General features: G+C 36.5%; 1 protein-coding gene across 1 annotated transcript in view; it reads left to right on the top strand.

Annotated features, from left to right (window-relative positions):
* Positions 1–13,005, top strand: part of LOC115210525 (translin-associated factor X-interacting protein 1-like) — a 175,237-nt gene extending 162,232 nt beyond the window's left edge. The window contains exon 15 of the mRNA XM_036502239.1: positions 12,684–13,005. Within this exon, the coding sequence (XP_036358132.1) occupies positions 12,684–12,885 (202 nt within the window). The 3' untranslated portion in view covers positions 12,886–13,005. The remainder of the gene's footprint in view (positions 1–12,683) is intronic.
* Positions 13,006–13,393: the final 388 nt, after the last annotated feature.

Here is a 13,393-nt window from a genome sequence, read left to right on the forward strand (position 1 = left end):
ATATATACATATATATATATATATATACATATACATATACATATACATACATATATACATATACATATATATACATATATATATATATATATATATATATGTATACATATATATATATTCAAATTGTTTTGAATTAATCATGCTTTATCTTGTAGCTCTGAGGTTTCTATGATGTGATTGTTTATTTTTAGAATGACAGTAGGTGTGAGAGGCTAGATATGGCCAGCTGGAATGTAACACATGTAGAATACTTGGGCCGAATACAGACAGTTTAAATGCTAAGGAGTTAATCTTCCAGGTAGTTGGAGTATGTTTATTCACACATAAACTAAACTCTCACAGTTTCTGATTTGTGAGTTTATCTCTGGTTAAATTGAGCAAAGGATTAACCATATAAATATGTAGATGAATTTAGTCTCCCTCTAATGATTTTACCGAAAAATAGCTCAAATTGAATGTGGTTTGCCTGCTTTGGTTTTATGCATGATTCCTAGACTATAAACCACTGTAGGATTGAAATCTTTCCCTAGATGTTGTCTTTTAAAGTTGGGTAAATTTATCAAGAATAATATACCAATAATTACATCTTATTCTGCCATGCTTTTTGCCTGTATATTGGCCTATCTAAAAATAAGGATAATAATAATAATAATTCTGAAGAATATCAAGCTGTGTAATCAATAAATATTGTTAAGGCAACATACTTGGTAAATGTAGACTATTATTGTTCCCATATAGCAAATCGATTGATCATATTTTTCAGTTTCAATAAAAAGTTGGGGGGAAAAAAAAACAACAGGAAATGAGGGAAGTATTTTGTAGTAGTTTTTACAATTTTTTACTAGAATATATGCATGTGTTGGACCATTTATTTATAAAATAACACTAAGGCTTGTACATTCCAGAATATTGTATGTGAAAATATCAATACATGCATAACTACATCTGTTATCTGTCTGCTTATATATATCTCTCTGTTTCTGTATATAGTAGTACATATTTTTAACTGCCTGTATGTTTGTACATTTGGATTTTTCTGAGTAGGCTACTGCATATGTATCTATACACCCGCGTGTATGTGTGTTGTGTGTATACATTTTTGTCTGTGCACATCTATCAACTTTTAGAAAGTAATGTGTATCATGGTTGCATATGATGTACATGTTCGAAAATGTCTTAAAAGCTTCATACAGAGTCATGAATAGTTCTTATTCACTGTCTTGCTTTGATGTATGCTTGTAATGGCTTGGAGACAATGAAGAGTGATAACATAAAACAGAACGTTAAAAGAGAACTTAAACAAAGGACATAGCAGATAGAGTTGTTGGTGTGATGAAGTATAATAAAAAAGGAGTGACAATATTGGTTCTGATCATGATTGGAAATAAACAGTGATGATTGGAAATTATTAATCCTCTGCATTCATTTTTTTTAGTAGTAATAGTAGTAGTAGTAGTAGTAGTGGATGCAATTTTTTTGTGGAAAGCAATGCAGAAAAATTGCACATTTTTTTTTTATTTTTTGCACATGAACAACTGTGAAAACTAATGTGATTATATGGTTGTACCTTTAACAATTACTACATAGCTAGAGAAATACTGACCATGAGGGGAACAAAATGAAGGTTTGAGGTAAAGAAACCCATAATATCGGCAACGGTGGAGGTTGTTGTTGGGGGTTATCGGAAAGAAGTGTATCACAGCTAACAAGTAATATCAAGTGTTCTATAATCACATTCTGGCAGTTATGAATGAAGGTAAGAGATCAAAGCGTAGTTAACACAAGGAACATAAGAAAGGCATTAGAAATAATCTAATGTTCCAGTTTGTAAAGTAGGTCAGATTAACATTCATGAAGATATTGAGGTTACTGCTGAAGGTGAAAATATTTGGGACTTATCGAGATAATAAACAGTTCTTTGCTCTCAGAGAGAGCCTGTGAAGGACTTGAGCATAGCCCCTTCCTTCAGATCAATCAAATAAGTAAGAGAAAAATATTAGATTGGCAAAATGTACAAAATTCTTACAAGCCTGGATTTGTAATCAAATATTGATGAAACAGAATTTGTTTACTTCTGTAATGCCCTTCATTGTGTTTCGGTGTACCTTTGCACATGTTCAGTTTGTTTTATTTATTTTATATCAATTTATTTATGATAGGAAGAGTTAGATGGATATATTATTAAGGCATTGTTTTATAGCTAGATGGCTTTCTTGTTACTAACCCTTACCAGTTTTTTGAGTAAGGAATCTACATCACTTCTTTGAAGTTGTGAAGCCGACAATAAATTTGTTGACAGAAGTGACAACAACATCACTTATAACCAGTGAATTTCACGGAGCCAAATATAAATACACAGACATGTACATGTACACACACACTTACATATGTGCATGCATATATATATATACACACACACTTACACATGTGCATGCATATATATACACACATGCACACAGATGCATGTGCTTTGTAACTATGGATTTGCACAAAAAATTAAAAACTAAAACAGGATTTTCCTAAAAAAGAAGAAAAGAAACTGACACACACCCTCCAAATCTGATCCACGAGTCAGTGGCACATTGGAAATTTGTGAGACATTTAAAGATTCTGCATCTGAGAATTTTTAAGTGAGTTTGTTGATATACACTTGGTTGTGTATATCTACAAGAAGACACTAGTTGTGTGTATCTACAAAAAGACGTATGTAGAAAGTACTGATGCAGACTTTAATCTTGGATTACAGTAATTTAACCCAGGGATGTTTCCAAGGGAACTAATTAAAGATTGGTACACTTTTATGATGTATATCATCTCTAGCTGTGAACCTTTTAACTTAAATATTTCCAGATAATGAATTCATTCTGATACAAAATTAAACTTTGGGGGCATGCAGAAAGAACCCTGCTCAGGAAATCCTATATTTTAAAAAATTATTTCCTGATGATATTAGCATATCCTGTTGTATGTCATGGCTTGTAAAATATTAACTTTTTTTTACTGATTACATGCCAGGGAAGAAGAGATTAGATGAAACATACTTTACAAAAAATGCTTATTTTCAAAATTTGGTTATAATGATAAATCTACTACATCATACATTGTATAGATATACACCTGTACACCCTCAGACAAATCTATGATAAACTCAGCAAAGACTGTCAGGTGAAGCTGAGAATGATTCCTGAAAAAAAGTCTAAATGTTCCAATTTACGACACTGTGTGTAAGTTAGAACATGCTATGGGGCAGTTATGAATATACCACTAATTATAGAATAATTTGAGAATTAAGTTAACATCATTTCATTGCTGAATTTCATTGATGAACGAGAGGGTACTGAAAAATTCCTGGCTTTAAGGGTATCATGAAAGTATTGGCTGGAGCCCCAAAATTCTGAGTTCTTTTACAAAGCTTAGAAAACTGAAGGACTGCTACAATAAGTGTGTTAATCAGAGAGGGGAATATGTTGAATAAAATCATTATTAGCTGATCCTTCTCAATTTTCTTTTACCCAAAGCCAGGAACTTTGCAGCGCAACATGGTGATCTCATATTTCAGTACCCACTCATATTTTATCAAATGATTCCAACTAGATATGATTAACATTTTGGTTTATGGCAAATCAACAAGGTTATTGGCCCAGAACAAACATGGCTCTGTATTTGCTTTAGCTTGTCAAGCAATAACTCAACAAGAATCATATTTCTGCTGGCACCTTGATCTCCCACTGTTGTACGAGAAAAAGGTATAATGTCTTCATGTCTATATGTGCCTATTTCAACAGCACCCAACCCTTAGAATTTAGGGTATGTAAACTCTTGGCTTGGAACATGTTTCAAGATTATATTTCTTATTTCTTTATTGCCCACAAGGAGGTAGACATAGAGGGGACAAACAAGGACAGACAAACGGATTAAGTCAATTACATCGACCCCAGTACATAACTGGTACTTAATTTATCAACCCCGAAAGGATGAAAGGCAAAGTCGACCTTGGTGGAATTTGAACTCAGAATGTAGTGGCAGACGAAATATCACTAAGCATTTTGCCCAGCGTGCTAACGTTTCAGCCAGCTCGTCACCTTGATGTTTCTTAACTAATCATCATCATTCATTTCATCAACCAGTTTAACCCAACGGTGCATCTGTTTCTTTCCTCCTAGGGAGGATAAAATCTGAAAGCAGTAAGCTGCTGGTGTATACTAGTTTAGTAATATTAGCATATGAAAATGAGTGAATAAATGAATGTATGTATGTATGCATGTACATATGTATAGATGGATGGATGGATGGATTCATGTTTTTATGTATGTACTTCTATATATATGTTTGTGTGTATGTATATACATATGTATGTATATATGTGTGTATGTATATACAAATATATGTATATATGTGTGTATATGTACGTGTATATGTATGTTTGTGTGTATATGTGAATGTATACATGTGTGTATGTTTACTTGCATTCATGCATATTTGTATGCATATTGGCCATCACCATCATCACCATATTTATTTAACATTCATTTTCCATGCTTGCATGGCTCAGACAGAATTTATTAAGGCAGATTTTCTATAGCTGGATGCTTTCACTGTCGTCATCTCTCACTTGTTTTCCAACAAGGTAATATTTCACCACAGTTGACGGGAAATGAACAACATTACTTGTATGATAGTGATACTTGTCTACAAACATCAAATGATGTCACAACAAGGGTACACACAAACACAGACACAAACACACATACACACACACGTGCACATCTGCCCACTTATACAGTGTGCTTCTTTCAGTTTTCCCTCTATAAAATTCACTCACAAGGCTTTGATTGTTCTGACCGTGAGATTGCACCTAGAAAGTTACCCTCCCAGGCACAAGTCCGGGCAAGGTTGTTTATGGAAGACCAGCAGTCGCCCATGCATGCCAGCCTCCCCTTTCCACACCACTGATGTTATCCAAGGGAAAGGCAAAGGCCAATACAGCTTGGCACCTATGACGTCGCAACTCATTTCTACAGCTGAGTGAACTGGAGCAACGTGAAATAAAGTGTTTTGCTCAAGAACACAACATACAGCCCAGTCCAGGATTCGAGCTCACAACCTCATGATGGTAAGCTCGATGCTCTAACCACTGAACCATGCGCTTTCACATGATTGTTCTAGTGTTACAAAAAAAAACCCTTGCCCAAGGTACCACACGGTGAGACTGAACCCAGGACAAACATGATTGGAAAGCAAACTTCTAACCCACACTACCACACATCTGTACATATGTGTGTGTGTGTAATTTGTTGTATGTGTGCATGCATGCTTCAAGTAGCTGTAAGTCATTATTTTGCACTCAGGGACCTAACATTTTGTATAAGAGTACATAATTTCAAAGAGAAAATGAAGGGCCATGTAACAACTTTCTTTTATATTCTTTGTAAAGAATAATTTAAAATTAAGAGCATGATATTCTCTGAAATGCTGTAATAGACATTAGACAAAAGCTATTAATTACAAAGTGATACATTCAAAGCAGTTATGTTAATTAGTGTTGTGTTTTGAGAAAAAGCATGTTTCTAAGAAATCAAACAAATGCAAGAGTAAAATTATATTTGAAGTTTTTATATTTGTTTGTTTATACTTTTTGAGCATTTTATGAAGCACGACTTAAACAATTTTTTTGTTTGACTTTGATGATACATCCTTGAACCAAGTGAAGATAGTCTCAGCCACATTTTAAAACAATCTCTTTGAATTATAGTGGATTAATGTGGTTGTGTTTACTTTAGTTATTAATAAAGCCCAAGCAAGATTTGGTACTACTGCTAGCATACACACACACACACACATAAATGTGTATGTATGTAGAGAGAGAGGATGGTGAGATAGATAGATTGATAAATAGATAGATAGATGAATAGATTGATAGATTGACTGATTGATTTAGATATACATATGTACATACTAACACATACTACACCACACACACATATATATATATATGTTTTGTTTTTGGATTATAAGGCACAAAAAGAAAATGACTCTCCCCAGACACAACAGTGTATATATATATTATTTTATCTTATTTTATATTACAATATATATATATGTCAGCATACCTGTGTTGGCAAAACTGCCGGCAGTTTTATTAATGATAGAAAATGGCACATGAACACAATGGGATAAACCATTAATAAATGTCAGCAATCTAATAAATATATTGTACATGCACAGAATTGAAGCACTTGAAGAATCAGATATGATTGTAATGTTTCAGTTGAAAATGTCAGACTGCCAGAAGGGAAGCTAGGAGACAGGTCTATCTAGCCAGAGGGGAAGCAGATAAGAGAAAATTTGCCAATGTCCTGCGCCGTGAGGATGAAAACTTGAGGTATTTCGTGTTGAAGACAGTGTGTGAGAGAGAATCGTGATGTGGTAGGAGAGAAATGTGTTCGCATGGAGGATGGTTCACTTGCGCTAATGAGGATGCAAAGAGAGAAGCTTGGAGACGCCACTATAAAGGTTACTGAATGAGGAAATGAATGGATAAAGAGAGTCTGCCGAATGTTGACCCTACAGAGGGACCAGCTATCCGAGTTGATAGTTCCGTGGTAGCTAAGGCAATTAGAAGCATGAAGACAGGGAAAGCCCAGGCCCATCAGGAATTACTGCAGAGATGCTCAAATATCTGGCAGTGTCGGCTATAACCTAGTCACCCGTATAGTCAACCAGGTGATACACGAAGGAGTCATACCCAATGACTGGTGCAGCAGCATACTAGTCAACTGCTACAAAGGTAAGGTGATGCCCTAGATACAAATAATTACAGAGGTATCAAGCTGTTGGATCAAGTAATGAAGGTTACGGAGAGGGTCAGAGCCCAACTAATTAGAGAGAGAGTTAGTTTAGATGAGATGCAGTTTGGGTTCGTGCAGGAAAAGTACCAACTGATGCTATATTCCTGGTAAGGCAGCTGCAAGGAATACCTAGCCAAAGATAAAGCCCCTGTACCTGGCTTTCGTTGACATGGAGAAAGCTTTTGATAGGGTCCCCCGATCCCTTATCTGGTGGTCAATGAGGAACTAGGATAGATGAATGGCTGGTGAGGACTGTGCAAGCCATGTACAGAGATGCCGTAAGTAAGGTTAGGGTTGGCAACATGTACACCAGAATTCAAAGTAGAGGTTGGGGTCCACCAGGTTTCAGTACTCAGCCCCCTCCTATTTATCATAGTACTCCAGGCAATTACGGAGGAATTCAAGACAGGCTGTCCCTGGGAGCTCCTCTACGCTGACGACCTTGCTCTTATTGCTGAGTCACTATCAGAACTGGAGGAGAAGTTCCAGGTGTGAAGGAGGGTTTAGAATCAAGGGCCTTAGAGTCAACCTAGCTAAAACCAAAGTACTAATAGTAGAAGGTAGACAATCCACAAATATCTTCAGGAAGATGGCCCTGCTCGATCTGTAGAAAAGGTGTAGGTAGAAACTCTATAAGATGTACCCAGTGTAAGCTATGGACACATAAGAGGTGCAGCAATGTCAAAGGTAGCTAACTGGGAAGATAGTTTTTGTATGTGGCAGATGCTCGGGAGCATTAACCTCCGAAAATCTGCAGAAAACAACTTCCGTCACTTTCAGGGGGAAAAACTAGAAGTAGTTGATAGCTTCCGTTATCTAGTGACCAAGTCAGTAGTGGGGGTGGGTGCGCTGAAAGTGTAACTGCTAGAATAAGAATAGCCTGGCAAAGTTTAGGGAGCTCTTACCTCTGCTGGTGACTAAAGGCCTCTCGCTCAGAGTAAAGGCAGACTGTATGATGCGTGTGTACGAACAGCCATGCTACATGGCAGCGAAACATGGGCTGTGACTGCTGAGGACATGCGTAAGCTCGTGAGGAATGAAGCCAGTATGCTCCGATGGATGTGTAATGTCAGTGTACATACTCGACAGAGCGTTAGCACCTTGAGAGAAATGTTGTACCTAGAAGCCATCAGTTGTGGTGTGCAAGAGAGACGATTGGCCTGGTATGGTCATGTGGCGAGAATGGATGAAGATAGGTGTGTGAGAAAGTGCCAATCCCTAGCAGTTGAGGGAACCCGTGGAAGAGGTAGACCCCGAAAACCTGGGACGAGGTGGTGAAGCACGACTTCGAACTTTAGGCCTCACTGAGGAAATGACCAGAGACCGAGACCTTTGGAAATATTCTGTACGTGAGAAGACCAGCAGGACAAGTAGCCCAGCCCACTTATGAATCCTTTCCTCCCTTGGACACAAAGACCGGTTGAGGCAAGCGAAGTCGATATAGAACCTCATCCGACGACAACCCCATCCCAACCCCCCATGCTTGCGAAGACATGTTGGGGCAGCGAAATCCGAAATCGAAATCGAAACCGAATTGAACCAGCCAGGATCCCTGGCCTGGTGGTACTAAAAAGCACTATCCGACTCGGGGCCGTGGCACGTAAAATACTCCAATGCGACCGTACGACAGGCACCCATGCCAACCCCCTTGCTTGTGAAGACATGTTGGGGCAAGCGAAATCGAAATCGAATTGAACCAGCCAGGATCCCTGGTCTGGTGGTACGTAAAAAGCACTATCCGACTCGTGGCCGTGGCACGTAAAATCTCCAATGCGACCGTACGACAGGCACCCTTGCCAACCCCCTTTGCTTGTGAAGACATGTTGGGGCAAGCGAAATCGAAATCGAATTGAACCAGCCAGGATCCCTGGTCTGGTGGACGTAAAAAGCACTATCCGACTCGTGGCCGATGCCAGCACCGCCTCGACTGGCTTCCGTGCCGGTGGCACATAAAATACACCATCTGACCGTGGCCGTTGCCAGCCCCGCCTGGCACCTGTGCAGGTGGCACGTAAAAAAGCACCCCTACACTCACGGAGTGGTTGGCGTTAGGAAGGGCATCCAGCTGTAGAAACATTGCCAAATTAGACTGGAGCCTGGTGCAGCCTTCTGGCTTCCCAGAACCCCGGTCGAACCGTCCAACCCATGCTAGCATGGAGAACGGACGTTAAACGACGATGATGATGATGATACACGTACATATAAACACATATAAGTATGCATTCACACACACACATACATACACATATATTGAGAAAAAAGTTGTCAAAATTTTGGAAAAATATCTTTTTATTTCTTCATTATTATTAGTGCTTTTCTTCGTTTCTCAAACTTGTCAAACAGAATTTTGTTCATGTACAAACAACTTTGTTCATTTGTTTATTTTCAAACTGGAGGGGAAGAAAAAAAGATTGGTTATTCCCCTAAAATTCTTATAAAAAATATGATACCTGATGAAGTTTTGATCAAGCAATACACACTTTCTCCTATCAAATACTGTCTACAAATTCTTTCTGTATATATGCTTGTAAACAAATATGGTTTCTGGTGAACTTATAAACAATTATGAATTTATTTTACTTGCCTATTTTAACACTTTTATGTAAACTGTTTAAACACAAAGCCTCTCTTAACATTTTCTTATCATTGTCAAAGATTGTATCGCTGCATTTTAATACGTCTTTAATATTTGATACCACAAAGCCTACACTTTACTTTTGAAAAATCTTTTTTTAAAGAAAAGAAACCAGTCAAATCAATAAACATCTTTAAAAGACCTCTGCATTTTCAAATCCTCTTCTCTATATATTATCACTCATGCAGTACCTTTCAGTTTTACTTTGTTATATATATATATATATATATATATATAAGTTTATATATGTAAATCTTCGAGTATAGTCCGCCCTTGAGTATAATATGCAAGGGATTTCTAGGGGGTTGTACCTCTGAAAAACCTAAACCTTGTGTATAATACGCACCCCTTCTCCAACTTGAGTCTTGCGTAATTAAACCAGCAGCACCTAGTCGAACAAACACTTCCGCGCATGCGTAATACAATAATGGTGATGTTCTTAACTGTTATATGAGAAGGTAAATATGTTTGCAAATTGTTTTTGTTATATGTTATTCTGTGTTCTGAATACTTTTATTTTAATAAATGTTGCTTACTGCAAGTTATGGATGATTCTTTTATGACTTCATTGCTTTCAGGCTTAGCTTAAGGTATTTTCGCACCCGACATCACAAAATGTGTCTGAATAAACATTGCCGGACAGCAAATAGAGACTCAGATATTGCTTAGAAAATATTTTTGATTTTTACCCTCGTATATAGTACACACTAAAGAATTTGACCTTTAAATTTTGGGAAAAAATGCGGATTATACTCAAGGATTTATGGTATATATATATAATTATTATATATACATGTATGTTATATTTTAGCTGAATATCCTGTTGGTGCTAGGTAATTTTCACAATAGAATGCTTTGGCAGACTTTTAGAATAGCACATCCATATAAGTTGGATTTTCTCCATTGTGACAAGGATTTTTGATAATCTTTTTTCACCACATCCGTGCAAATGATGGAGGAAAGCTTTTTATGAAAAATTTGTTTTTTTGAAAATTAATGAATACCCACCCCACCTTCAGGACCACATTTGTCTTTTCTTTTTACACTACATAGAAACAATAGGAAAAGCCTTGAAGATCAACAAAATAGAAATTTAGGCAACTGGCAATCACCATTACAGTCCTCACTTCCTTTATTTTCAAACAGAAAATGAAACACAATTTAAAATCAACAGTGAAATTTTTAAAAAAACATTTTCATTAACCCCTGCCCAATAAATTCTAAAATTTCAGCTTTTTTTCAAATCTTTTTCAATCATACTTATAAAATACAGATAGTCCAAATCTGTAATTTGCTTCTATTTATAATTTCAACATAATATTCTGATTAAACAGTGTGTGATTTAGGGGATATTAGCTGTTGTTTCTAGCGAGTCTCACAACTTCCTGGTACCTTCCCTGTTCTTTTGTCATTCTGATATATATTGATGTTTTCCAATATTTTTCTCCCCTAAACACATTTTATGGAATGATGATGTAGTGGTCCATTTCTGGGATTTAAGCAAAAGCAAAAAAAAAATTTATTTAAATCTTTAACCTCTACCCTGCACCAAGCAAGTCCATATGTGTTTGTGTGTATAAGAAAAACATTTACTAACAGAAAAGTATGCTATTGAAATCAATTATCATTTTACATACCTTTTTAAACCACATGCATACTTGACCACTGACAAACACGCACACACACACACTCAGCATGAGTGATATAGTTTTATAGAGGATGAGAAAGTGTACCATAAAAAAATGAAAGATAAACAGAGAGATAAAGAGAGGGAGATCTTTTCTGTTGTCAAAGATTTGGAAATTTTAAAATGAAGTGAAAATTTTCAAATTACATATATTGATGTACTTTTTCGCAATGAATCCAAGCCTGGGATTTTTTATTTCTTTATATATTGAGTCATCCCATAGATAATGCGGTTTTATCAATTGTAGGAACTAAAAGTCTGCATCAACTTGCTATAAAAGCAGGTAGTAATTTTACTTTGTACTTATTCTTAGTGCAAGTTTTGAAGAGTGCAGATATTTTAAGTTATTATTTCAAAGCTATAATGGAAGTGACAAAAGAGCATATTCAGCATAATTTGCTTTATGAGTTCAATAAAGGCAACAATGCAACAGAAAGCACAAGTACTATTAATGCAGTATATGGGGATTGGACAATAAGCGGAAGCCAGTATCAATGGTGGATTCAGAAATTCCGAGCCAGAAACTACAGCCTAGAAGCCGAGCCTCATCCTTGATGATCTGTAGAGCTCGATGAAGATGTCCTGCAAACCCTGATGGAAGAAAATCTCATTGTAACTGTTAAGGAGCTAGCAGAGACGCTTCGATTTGGTCATTCAATCAATCATTGACACCTGTGTGCCTTCAGAAAAGTCAGCAAATTGGGTCATTGGGTTCTTTACAAACGTTCCAAGCCTAATTGCACACAGAGTGAATGTATGATCTTTGTTGCTGTCACATCTCACGAATGAACCTTTTTTGGAGCGAATAGTGACTGGTGACAAGAAATGGGTTCTCAATTAAAAATATCAAGCACTTAAGACAGTTGGTAGGGAAACACCGGCACCCAGACAAAAGAAGGTTTCCACCCATGTAAGGTGTTGTTATCTGTCTGGTGGGATTTGAAAGTTTAAGTCCAGTTAGAACTTTTAAATCCAAACCAAATGATAACTACTGTGAGCAGCTTGAGTGATTTAAATCAGCACTAGAAGAATAATGACCATCTTTGGTTTCAAGACGAAAGGTGTTCTTCTATCAGGATAATGCTCAGCCACATAAAGCAAGGATGACATTCCAAAGGTTGGAGCTGTTTGAATGGGAAATGATGTCCTGCTCACCATATTCACTGGACATTGCTCCGTCTGATTATCATGTATTCTGCAGTCTTCACAATCATTTGGACAGAAAAATATGAATTCTGTAGACAAGGTCAGAACAGTAGTGGAGGAGTATTTTTCATCATGGGCAAGTGAACTTTGGAAGAGGGGCCTTGCAAGTCTAACAGATACATGTAGAAAATGAAGGAGAGTATATTTTAGATTACACAAGAACTATCTTAATTTGAAAAATAAAAGATTTTAAAAAAAGTGTTTTATTTATGGGATGACCCATTTTTGGCTCTAGTTTTATGTACAGTTTTGTAATATAAAGTGTTTATTGATATTTTTCTTCCTTTTGTTATTTTCTTTCTGCTAGAAATATTTCAGTGAAGGACCTTGAAAATATTATTCTGAAGATAGAGCCTGAAATGAACAGCCTTTCAGTTCAGAAGATACTGCTTTGGGTCTTTAAAGCAACAGAAGAAACCTTGCCAAAAGCTGATGATCTGCCACCAGCTGATGCTCTATCACGACTCAGAAAGGCTGATATTAAATGTTCTATATTTAATATTGTCTGAGAAATATTCTCTTCTGTTGTTCTTGTACATATAAGACCTGAAATACTCTTCGACGTTAAAAATCATCCAATCATAAAATGGTGTAACTTTTTAAATAAATATATTTTTTTAGTTGATTTATATGAAATATTTTCAGTATTTCCCACCTTTTTTTGTTGTTATAATTTCATATTTATTTCCAGAAATAGCCTTTTTTGTTCTTATATGGCTGTGTGGTTAAGAAGCTCATTTCGCAATCACATAGGTTCAATCCCACTGTAACACCTTAAACAAGTTTGTTCTACTTTGGGCCCAGGACAGCTAATGCTTTAGGAATGAATTTGGTTGGCAAAAACTGTATGGAAGCTCATCGTATACACATACACCTTCAGTATATACATATATAAACAGACATATATATATCAATTTTCTATGTTTGCATGGGTTACACATTTTAACTGGAAGTAGTAAGCTGGAGAGTTGCACCATGCTCCAGTCTGTTTTTACTTGGTGTCTACTGCTCGATGCC

The sequence above is a fragment of the Octopus sinensis genome, linkage group LG4 (assembly GCF_006345805.1).
Source record: "Octopus sinensis linkage group LG4, ASM634580v1, whole genome shotgun sequence".
NCBI lineage: Eukaryota > Metazoa > Mollusca > Cephalopoda > Octopoda > Octopodidae > Octopus > Octopus sinensis.